Genomic DNA, 12,181 nt, shown 5'->3' with positions numbered 1-12,181 from the left:
ATCACCAGGGTCACCATTGGAAGACTTCCTCTTTATTCCTGTTCAACTTGGAATTTTCATTCACATTCAATCATGGTGATAAAAGTAAAAAGGACAAATAGAGAGGGCAGCAATGGAACCTGACAGGTGTTCTAATCTCCCTCCACTCTATTGCCTTTAGTTATACATTAAAAGAAAACCCATACAGAGAGAAAAAAAAACTTAAGTAGTATTCGTTAGAAGAAAAACTCTAGCAATGGTAGCCTCAGTATATACACTCTATAGCAGTGATTCTCAACGAGGGTTCCTCCAGAGGTTGCTAGGGGTTCCTTCAACATTGGGCCATTTCTGCCTCTCGGATAAGTTCCCACCGACACCATTGATCTTTTTAGCTATCTGGAAGGAGGTAATTATTCCCAATGACCAAAAGTGTAAGGACCATTCTTCCCACTGACCATCATACTAATGTATCATGAGTTGTAGACTTCTAATTTTTAGCAGGGGTTTCCCGAGACCGGAGAACTATTTCAAGGGTTCCTCTGTGTTGAAAAGGTTGAGAAAGGCTGCTCTATAGACAAATAGACATCTGACCATCACACCTACTATACCTATATGGTCAATTGTATATGGACATCCATCTGAATTAGTTCAGTATTTCCAGTGAAGGGCACTGATAATGCTACAACTTGCAAAGACGTTTTAGACAATTGTACCAGTTTGAGGAAAGTCATTTTCTGTTACAGCTTTGCTTTGCCCCTGTGTACAAAGCCAGCTCCATAAAGACATGGGGTTGATTTACTAAAGGCAAGTAGACTATTCACCTTGCAAAATAATTTTCCCCAGACCTTAGTGAATGAGATAAACCTCAGCTGACTGCCATCATCCAATAATGTGCAAGCAAAAATGCTATTTTTTCTTTTCTTTTCTTTCTTTTTTTTTTTTTTACACGTGTTGAGTATTCTTTGCAAATTAAATTTCACCATATAAATTGCAAAGTCTAATACCCTTGTAAAGTGACCAGCTTATTTGCCTTTAGAAAATCAACCCCATGGTTTTATGAATTTGGGGTGGAGGAACTTGAGCTACTTGCACATGGCACTGACATCAACCATATAGAACACCTTTGGTATGAAATGACAAGCCAATTCCTATCCAGGTATTCTTATCCAACAGCAGTACTTGAGCCAATGAACTGCTCTTTTGGCTGAATAGGCACAAATTCCCAAAGACAGACAAAGTATTGCAGGAAGCCTTTCCAGAATGGAGGCTGCTAAAACTCTATATTGGTTCCTGTGGTTTTGAAAGGCAATGTTGACCAAGCTGATATAAGTTTGACATTCAGGTGTCCACAAACTTTTGATCTTATAGCAAATCCTTTGATCCAGGGGCTTCAATATTTTCTCAGCCACCAACCTATAACAAATCTGGAATGTTCTGACTTCTCCATCTGCTAATTTATGTCAGGTCAGTGACTCAGAGTAATGACCACATGCATTTTTTCCCTACTTTTTTAATTCGTTTTTTATAAAAGTAAGAAAAAAATTTAATGCCCGCCTTTGCAGAGGGAGGGTGGGGGATGTGCTGAGATCTCAGAGGAGGTGGGGTGAGTGTGCACTTCACCAAGGTCTTGCAAAGTTTAAGATGTCTGTGTGTGAGCATTTTTTTTTTTTACCAGGACTGGATGTTGTGGCATTATATTTCACCTATGCTGCCACTTGCAGGTAACATTTGGTATGGTAGCATGACTATTTAGAAGAATGGTGCATTATGAGTACTATTATTGCTGAAAGATCAGTATGCAGCCCTCAACATCAACAAAACAGGGTCCTGCTATCACTTCCAGATGTGTGGGTAGTGGGGTATAAACATGGGCAAATGAATGAAGCCCATTTTTGGGTACACCATTACATTTTACAGTAACTGCAGTGTAATACAGAATAACATTCCTCCTAATTTATTCTTTCTTTGTCTTTTCAGATATCGTGCTCATCGTTGTTGTGATCTTGATCGCCGTGGCTCTGATAGTTGGACTGGTGTTATTATTGGTGTTCCGCAAGAAATTTAAGCAATGTGGACAAAAGTACGAACAGCTGTAATGAAAACTTAGAATGAGAAATAGTTCTAGTGGATGCTAAACCACAAATTTGGTCTGTATAGGTGGGAAAACTGAGCTGGATAGGTTTCCTGGAGCAATATGCATCCTTTTTTCATTTATTTTTTAACATCCTTTAATCTGCCACCCCCGATCCCCAAAAATATTGGGGGAAAGTAAATAATACCTATAATGGCACATATGCCACATTACATTTTTATGTGGTTAAAGATGAATTCTGGGCTAAAGAGATATTGTCTAATCAAAAGAGCTTTATGTATTACTTAAATCTTGGGGGCCTATATATAAAAAGAGTCACAGAGTGGATGTCTTAAGGATTCCCATAGGAACAACAAATGATTGCCGCCTTCGTTTGAAAAATAATTATCTTCTATGATCATCTGCTCCATCTAGCGGCCATAAGGATATTTTTTAATTGAGGTATTTAGGAAAAATGATTGCATTATGGCACTAGATGGAGCTGGTAATCATAGGAGATAATCATATTACAAAAAATACAGGGGTCATTCCTATGCGAATGCTTAAGCCATGCACATGGAAAAAAAATGTATACATAAACCCTGTGGTGTCCTTTGTGTATTTCTTTCCAATCTGTTTAATAATCCAGCATGAAACAACTCCTGTACCAAGCTCTGCTAGTGCAAGGATTATGCCAGGGCTACATTTTATTATTATTATTATTATTATTATACAGGTTTTATATAGCGCCAACAGTTTGCGCAGCGCTTTACAACATGAGGGCAGACATTAGTTACGTTACAATTTGGTAAAAGGAATCAGAGGAATAGAATGTATTAAATGGGCTTGCAAAGGCATTTGGTTCACACATAAAGGGAATTTATATCTTTGCTGGCTATTAAGGTGTAAATTTAAATGAACGTCTTTGTACCCCAAAGTTTGGTTTTAATTCTGTCAGATGTGACCACATCCATAGCCAGCAGACTTTTTGCAGTCCCAGTGGGATGGTGCTATAACCAGAGTGATTTTCCATACTGTACATAATGAGAACTGTTGGATAAGTTTTTGACAGTAGCTTTGTCTCTGACAGATCTCCATCCAGAATATCAGGTGCTACAAATCCAGCATACATCGATCAGAAGCCACAGAAAAAGGCTTGCTCTAATCAATCCCCACTACAGGTAACACTTTATCAAGACTTATTTCTACTAACCCCTTCATACTCAAATCTCTGAGCTGTTCATTCCAAGCCTTCACATTTTTATTTTTTTTTTAAACTGCACTGCAAAAAAAATAAATAAATACTTTTATTAATTTCTTGTTATTGTGAAGGGGACTGAGGTACCTAACATAGAATGTAACTGCACACCTTGCAAAGGTAGAGCTGCTTGTTGTCCAACTCAGGAGTGCAAAGAACAGGATGATAACACAGTAACGTGAATTAGTTAGCTTTGTCACCTGGGCAAAGGAAGCACTTGGGTACACTTTTCTGGTAGGATCCCCCGGAATGTTTCTATTGAAAGCAGTAGATTAAAAAAAAAAAAAACTTTTTCACATTACAGGAACATGTGCAAAAACCTTTTTGGCTTTGGTAGGCATGCAAAAATCAGCAGTAGAGGCAAAGAGAAACACATTTTTGAACTATCCTCAATAGAAACACAGTTATCACATAAGCTTAGTTCTCCCCGAGAGCTGCCCACCTGGTCTTATACTTACCATCACCTCCATTCCAGCAATCTTCAATGTGCAGACTAGGGATGAGCTTCGTGTTCGAGTCGAACATACGTTCGACTCGAACATCGGCTGTTCGTCCGTTCGGCGAAGTCCGAACATTTTGGTCCGTTCGTGCCAAATTCGTGTGGCGCTCACGGCCCACAATGCACTGCGATGGCGCAGTGCATTGCTGGCTCATGATTGGCCAAGCATGCACCGTGACCCCGCATGCTTGGCCAATCGCAGCGCCAGCAGCGAGGAGAGCCATGATTGGCCACAGGCAGGATGCCTGTGGCCAATCATAGCTCAGGCTGTGTAGTGCACGCCCCACACTATATAAGGCCGTAGTGTGTTGGCGTCTGAAGCAGTGGGTGTTCTGTGTACCTTCAACACAGTACACACCGATCGTTTTCGGACGATTTTATAATAGAGCTTGCAGTCAGTAGTGTTAGGAGCTTGTGCGTGCTGTCTGCGTGCTCTGTACCCAGTACATACCGCTATATCCACCTACATAGCTGTTCTCTATTTGAGCCCACTTGCCATCTGCAGGAGTTATTGGAAGTTGTGTGTGCCTCCAGCACAGCACAGCATACATCTGTATATACCCCTTTATCTCTGGTGTTCTATAATAAAGGCATCTGCAGGAGTTAGTGGGTGTTGTGTGCCTCTAGCACAATATACACTACCCAACTGCTTTTTTACCCAACTCACTTCAGGCCATTACCATGTCTGGAAGGCCAGCAAGGAGAGGCAGACAGGCGCGAGCCGATAAAAGAGGGCAAGCATGCTCTGTGTCTAGAGACAACAGTGCTGGTCGTGGACGCGGTGCATTGTCATCAGCACGTGGCCATGGGACACGCTTGTCCTTCTTTTCGGCAGCTGGACATGTTGAGCCGCAACATGCCAACGACTTGGTAGAGTGGATGACCAAGCCCTCTTCATCCTCCTCATCCTCTCTCACCCAGTCTCAGGGTACTAGCAAAGCAGCTGCCAACGCATCGTCTTCCCTCCTCTCAATGTCATCATCAGTGACTCCTTCCCTAGACCCACCACGTCCTCCTGAGGAGTCTCCTGAACTCTTTGAGCACAGTGTTGGGTACATGCTCCAGGAGGATGCCCAGTGTTTTGTGGGCTCTGATGATGACACTCAGCTAGAGGAAGGCAGTAGCGTGAGCGCAGAGAGAGGGAATGCTCAAGAAGGACAGCAATCTGGCAGTCATGTTCCACAAGCTGCAGCATACTGCCAGGTTTGCTACAGTGATGAAGAGGGAGGGGATGATGAGGGCACTGACTCCACGTGGGTGCCTGGAAGGAGAGAGGAGGAGGAGGAGGAGGAGGAGGCATATGTCCAACGAGGCAGGATGCCCTCCAAGGGCCAGCTTAGGGGCAGCACACCGACTGAATCACACCGCAGAGCTCCGCCTGTGCAGGGCGCTGCCTCTGCGCGTTATTCTAAAAGTTCTTTGGTGTGGGCCTTTTTTGAGACGAGTGCATCAGATCGCACCGCTGCTATTTGCAACATATGTCTCAAGCGTATCTCGCGTAGCCAAAACATCAGCCGCTTGGGCACCACATGCTTGACCAGACATATTTTGACCTGCCATGCAGCTCGTTGGCAAGCGTACCTCAAAGACCCACACCAAAGAACAAAGCGGACCTCTCCTTGCTCCTCATCAGCTGGCATCTCCAACCCCACTAGACCTTCAGTCCTCTCTGAAACCTGCTCTGAGAGGAATGAAGGTGTAGAATTAGGTGTGTCACAGCCAAGTGCTTCCGGGAACTCTGCTAGCGGTACACCCACATCCGATTATAGCAGGCAAATGTCCTTGCCCCAGCTGCTAGACCAGCGAAAGAAGTTCACTCCCAGCCATCCACATGCCCAGCGGTTGAATGCTAGCTTGGCTAAATTGCTAGCACTTCAACTGCTGCCTTTTCAGTTGGTAGACTCGGCCCCCTTCCGTGAGTTTGTACAATGTGCGGTTCCTCAGTGGCAGGTCCCCAAACGCCACTTTTTCTCACGGAAGACGATTCCGGCTCTCTACCGGCATGTGGAAGGCAATGTCCTTGCCTCGCTGGACAGGGCGGTCAGCGGTAAGGTGCATATTACCGCTGACTCATGGTCCAGCAGGCATGGACAGGGACGTTACCTGTCTTTCACGGCCCATTGGGTCACTCTTCTGGCAGCTGGGAAGGATGCAGGACAAGGTGCAGTAGTGTTGGAGGTTGTTCCGCCACCACGCCTCAAAAAAATGCTACTATTGGTTGTGACACACCTCTCTCCTCCACCCCCTCCTCTTCTTCTTCCTCCATGGCCTCTTCCAGTGCTCTGTCCTCAGAACCAGCGGTGCTTCGTAGGCGTTCCAGGGGCTACGCAAGTACGCAGGCAAAACGATGCCATGCCGTGCATGCGCTGGTTTGTTTGGGGGACAGGAGCCACACTGGAGCGGATGTTTTGTCAGCTCTGCAGGGGCAGGCCGAGAGGTGGTTGACGCCACGCCAGCTTAAGCCAGGAATGGTGGTTTGTGACAATGGCACCAACCTCCTCTCCGCCCTCCGACAGGGACAACTGACCCATGTGCCCTGTGTAGCTCACGTCCTTAACCTGGTGGTGCAGCGGTTCTTGGGCAGGTACCCCGGCTTACAGGATGTCCTGAAGCAGGCCAGGAAAGTCTGTGTGCATTTCCGCCGATCATTTAATGCCTGTGCTCGGCTGGCTGAGCTCCAAAAGGAGTTGAACCTGCCCAAGAACCGCCTTATATGTGACATGCCCACCAGATGGAACTCAACGTTGGCCATGCTGCAGCGGCTGCACACGCAGCAGAGGGCCATCAATGAGTACCTGTGCGACTACGGCACCAGGACAGGGTCAGGGGAGCTCGGTTTTTTCTCACCACGCCAGTGGGGCATGATCAGGGATGCATGCACTGTCCTGTCACCGTTTGAGGAGGCCACAAGGATGGTGAGCAGTGACAGTGCATGCATCAGTGACACTGTACCTCTTGTCCACCTCTTGGAGCATACGCTGCGTGGAATAATGGACAGGGCACTTGAGGCAGAACAGAGGCAGGAAGAGGAGGACTTCCTTGCCTCTCAAGGCCCCCTTTATCCAGACAGTGTTCCTGCTGTGCCACCCATCACACAGGAAGAGGATGAGGAGGAGGAAGAGGAGGAGGAGGATGATTGTGTCAGCATGGAGGTGGAGGCTGGCACTCAGCAGCAGCAGTCTTGTAGGGATGATTTACAGTCCCAAGAAACACGTGGACTTGTACGTGGCTGGGAGGAGGTAGCTGCGGATCATGTTGTCCTTAGTGACCCAGAGGACTCCGGACCGAATGCCTCAGCTAACCTACGCTGCATGGCCTCCCTGATCCGGCAAAGCCTGCGGAAGGATCCTCGTATTCTTCGGATCAAGGAGAGGGACCATTAATGGCTGGCCACTCTCCTTGATCCACGGTACAAGGGTAAGGTTGCTGACCTTATCTTGCCATCGCAGAGGGAGCAGAGGATGAGACATCTCCGGGAGGCCTTGCAGAAAGGTCTGTGCAACACGTTCCCAGAGACTGGGAGGTTACAAACTCCTGGTCCTGGACAACGTGTTGCTGAGGCATCGGTCAGAAGGAGCGGTGGAGAAGGTGGCCGTCTGACTGATGCTTTCAGTCAATTTTTTAGTCCGCAGCCCCAAGGTATGATCAGTTCCAGCACCCATCGCCAGCGTCTGATTTACATGGTGCAGGAATACCTAGGGGCAAGGTCAGACTTGGACACCTTTCCCACCGAAAATCCTCTGGCTTACTGGGTCTTGAGTAGTGATGGACGAACTTCCGACGGGACGTTTCGCGAACGCGAAATGCGAACGGACCCAAACGTTCGCGAAACAGAACGTTCGCCGCGGGCCCCATTGACTTCAATGGGAGGCGAACTTTGCAAACCTTCATGTCGAATTTGCGGCCACGTGGTAATTATTAGGGGGTAAAACGTAGTCCCACCATCTGGACAATGACATAATACATGTATGAGGTGAATTTGGGATCGATAACTACAAGCATTTTTATTTTATTTGGGAAATTGTTCTAACAATTCAGGACTATGGAGCTAATGAAGGCAATGGAGGAGAGGGAAGGTCAGGGACCAGGGTAGGCAAAGAAGAGGGTGCAGGAGATGATCACCAGCAGCGTGACATACCGGAATGACACATGCACCGTGATAGAGGCATCTGACAGCAGCACCGTAATACAGAGCACTGACAGCAGCACCGTGACATACAGCGCTGACAGCAGCACCGTGACATACAGCGCTGACAGCAGCACCGTGACATACAGCGCTGACAGCAGCACCGTGACATACAGCGCTGACAGCAGCACCGTGACATACAGCGCTGACAGCAGCACCGTGACATACAGCGCTGACAGCAGCACCGTGACATACAGCGCTGACAGCAGCACCGTGACATACAGCGCTGACAGCAGCACCGTGACATACAGCGCTGACAGCAGCACCGTGACATACAGCGCTGACAGCAGCACCGTGACATACAGCGCTGACAGCAGCACCGTGACATACAGCGCTGACAGCAGCACCGTGACATACAGCACTGACAGCAGCACCGTAAGCAGCCCCAGGAGGAAGTCAGCACAGCACAGGGATGGTGTGATCCCCTCATAATAAGAACCCCCAGGAGGAAGTCAGCACAGCACAGGGATAGTGTGATCCCTTCATAATAAGAACCCCCAGGAGGAAGTCAGCACAGCACAGGGATATCATAAGCAGCCCCAGTAGAAATATGACACCGCTCAACCTCTTCAAAGAGGAGGGTAGGGGCATATAGTACGGTGTGCTTTTTTGGGTCAAGGAAGTGAGCCAAATGAATTAAGAAGGTCTGTGTGCTTGATTAAAAAAATAGTTTATAGACATATACATGGTCTACTGGTCACATGTGTTGAATTCCTCCGAGATCCATGCCTCATTCATTTTTAGAAATGTGAGGTAGTTAACACTGTGGTGAGCTAGGCGAGTACGCTTATCGGTCACAATCCCCCCTGCTGCGCTGAACGTCCTTTCGGACAGGACACTGGATGAGGGGCAAGCCAACAGTTCGATTGCAAATTGGGCAAGCTCTGGCCAGAGGTCAAGCCTGCCCACCCAGTAGTCTAGGGGTTCATCACTCCTCAGAGCGTCCACATCGGCCGTTAACCCAATGTAGTCGGACACCTGACGGTCTAGGCGTTCCCTGATGCTGGATCCGGATGACACCTGTCGATGGGTCGGCTGAAAGAATGACCTCATATCCGAAGTCACCAACACATCTTCAAACCGGCCTCTTCTTGCAGGCGCTGTTGGATTGGTACCCGCAAATCCTTCTCTGGGAGTGGGAATTGCTCCTCTGCCAGCGCACGCAAAAGCAGAATGCAGCATTTCTCGAAGCAAGGCCTGGAAGTGCTGCATTCTGACAGCCCTCTGCGACGGCGGTAACATTTCCGCCATTTTGTGTTTGTACCGGGGGTCTAAGTACGTTGCCACCCAGTACTGGTCCTTGACCCTCATGCTTTTTATACGGGGGTCCCTATTAAAACACTGGAGCATGAAGGCCCCCATTTGCACTAAAGTGGAAGCGGTGTGGTGGCCTGGCTCCTGCTCATCATCCAGGATAATGTCGTCCTCTTCATTCTCCTCTCCCCATCCACGCACAACAGGGATCCCAGAAAGGTTTAAAGCATGCTCTTCTTGCTCCTGCTCATCCGCCCCGGCACCATCCTCCTCTGACTCCTCATCAGACTCCTGTTGTTGACTTGTCTCAGATAGAGTAGCCCCCCCTGGGAATTCATCCAGCATTGCGACTTCCTCATCTTCCCGCTCCTGCTCCTCCACAGCCTGATCAATGACACGACGCAATGCACGCTCCAGAAAGAAGGCATAAGGTACCATGTCACTGATGGCGCCATGGCTGCGACTGACCAGTTTGGTGATCTCCTCAAATGGCCGCAGAAGTCTGCATGTGTCGCGCATGAGCAGCCACTGGCGCGGTGAAAAAAAACCCAGCTCCCCAGAACCGTTTCTTTCGCAGAGTTCATACAGGTAGACGTTAACTGCACGTTTCTGCTGGAGCAGCCTATCAAGCATATAGAAGGTTGAGTTCCATCGCGTCGGGCAATCGCAAATAAGACGTCTGACCGGCAGATGGTGTCGCCGCTGAATGTCAGCAAGGCGAGCCATGGCCGTGTAAGATCTTCTGAAATGGGCCGAGATTTTCCTTGCCTGCCGCAAGATGTCCTGGACCCCAGGGTATTTGACAAGGAATCGCTGCACGACCAAGTTTAAGACGTGTGCCATGCACGGCACGTGCGTGATTTTGCCCTGTTTCAATGCGCTAAGCAGATTGGCACCGTTGTCACACACCACTTTACCAACTGTCAAATTGAGCGGTGTTAGCCACTCATCTGCCTGTGAACGCAAAGCTGAAAGGAGTGCCGGGCCAGTGTGGCTCTTTGCTTCCAGGCACAACAGACGCAGCACGGCATGGCAACGTCTCACCTGGCATGTGGAATAGGTTCTGGGGAGCTTGGGCGGTGCAGTGGAAGAGACGCTAGCAGCGGAAAAGGAGGAGGCAGCTGAGGAGGAGAGGGAGGAGGATGGAGTAGGAGGAGGAGAAGAAGAGTCAGGCCTGCATGCAATCCGTGGCGGTAAAACCAAATCTACACGGGTGCCACGGGTTACATGCTTGACGGCCGTCAGAAGGTTCACCCAGTGGGCAGTAAAACTGATATACCTTCCCTGCCCGTGTTTGCTAGACCACGTGTCTGTGGTCAGATGTATCTTGGCACCGACACTGTGTGCCAGAGATACATTCACTTGCCGCTGAACATGGCCATATAGCTCTGGGATGCCCTTCTCTGAGAAATACTTCCTTCCTGGGACCTTCCATTGTGGTGTTCCAATGGCCACAAATTTGCGAAAGGCCTCAGAGTCCACCAGTTTATATGGCAGTAGTTGGCGGGCTATGAGTTCTGACAAGCCAGCCGCCAACCGTTGGGCAAGAGGGTTATCCGGCATCATCATTTTTTTACGCTCAAACATTAGGCCCACGGAAGCCTGCCTTTTTGCAGAAAAATGTGAGCTTGGCGTGATGGAAGGTGGAGTGGAGGACAATTGTGAGGAGAGAGGAGAAGGAGAAGTAGAAGACGAGGCTGGACGGTGAGAGCCTGCAGTGTGGCTTTGTGTGTTCCGTTGCTCCCACTGGGCTCGGTGATGGCTGCTCATGTGCCTTCTTAAGGCGGTCGTCCCTAGGTGAGTATTGGGCTTACCGCGACTAACGCGTTGACTGCAAAGATTGCAGATGGCAACGCTATTGTCAGCAGCGGACACGTTAAAAAAAGCCCACACTGCGGAGCCATGTGCCGGTGTCCTGGGAGCGCCAGATGTGACCGTACATGGTCGATGACTCGCTCCTGATACATTTGCAGTCTGCTTTGTCCCTGCTGTGCAATGTAAGTCATTGCTGCTTCTCCTCCCTATCTGCTGGTCCATATCTCCCTCTGAACTCCCCTCCTCTTCCTCTCTTGTGGGCACCCACGTGACATCACTAGACACGTCATCATCAACGTCACCTTCCCCACCGCTATAAGTAGAGATCTCGGAGTAGGCAGCAACACCGGGGACCAACCTCCTCCTTGGGCTGATCTGGGTACTGGCGTCAGACTGCTGAGTAGCGCTTGTTGCTACCTCCTCTTCCTGATCCAATACCAAGAGTGGCTGCGCATCAGAAATGTCCTCTTGATATGGATCGGAAAATAATTCCAGTGACTCAAGCGGAAGGTATGTGGTGGTGGTGGTGGTGGTCGTGTTGTTGGTGGTAGTGTCTTTGGGGGTGCACATAGCAGAGAGTGAAGAAGAGGGTGCAGATCGAGAGGATGAGGAGGGTGCAGAAGAGTAAGGCTGAGCGAGCCACTCAACCAAGTCTGGTGCATCCTTTAAAGTAATTGAACGCACCTTCTGCAACTTCCCACTTTGGCTCAAGCCTGTTGCTCCTGCCCTACCCCTACCACCCCTGCGGAAGGGCCTGCCTCTTCCTCTGCATGTCATTTTTTAAATGACCCTGTGACAAAACTCTTAGTCCCTATACCGCTGAAGGACTGCTGCAGTATAGGTGAGCGGTCAGCAGTGGTGCACGTCAACCCTATCTATTGTGGACCTATAGCGGTCCTTACAGAACAGCAGACTGTACCGCACTCAAGCCTATGTACCGTAGCACCCTATACCAAGTTACCAGTCCTTATAAGAACTTTTGTGGACCAAGCAGGTTGTGTATTAGTGTTTAGCAGACTGTACGTCAGTCCCTATACCGCTGAAGGACTGCTGCAGTATAGGGCAGCGGTCAGCAGTGGTGCACGTCAACCCTATCTATTGTGGACCGATAGCGGTCCT

General features: G+C 48.8%; 1 protein-coding gene across 1 annotated transcript in view; it reads left to right on the top strand.

Moving 5' to 3' along the window:
• The window catches only part of LOC143960814 (zinc metalloproteinase-disintegrin-like VLAIP-B), a 109,104-nt gene that overhangs the window by 79,378 nt on the left and 17,545 nt on the right, over positions 1–12,181 (top strand). The window contains exons 19-20 of the mRNA XM_077469736.1: positions 1,957–2,059; positions 3,141–3,231. Coding sequence (XP_077325862.1) covers positions 1,957–2,059; positions 3,141–3,231 — 194 coding nt within the window. The remainder of the gene's footprint in view (positions 1–1,956; positions 2,060–3,140; positions 3,232–12,181) is intronic.

This window comes from Lithobates pipiens, unplaced genomic scaffold (assembly GCF_037356315.1).
Source record: "Lithobates pipiens isolate NorthernLeopardFrog02 unplaced genomic scaffold, aLitPip1_a1.2 Scaffold_8, whole genome shotgun sequence".
In the NCBI taxonomy this organism is placed as follows: domain Eukaryota; kingdom Metazoa; phylum Chordata; class Amphibia; order Anura; family Ranidae; genus Lithobates; species Lithobates pipiens.
This window is presented reverse-complemented; position numbering and strand designations above follow the sequence as displayed.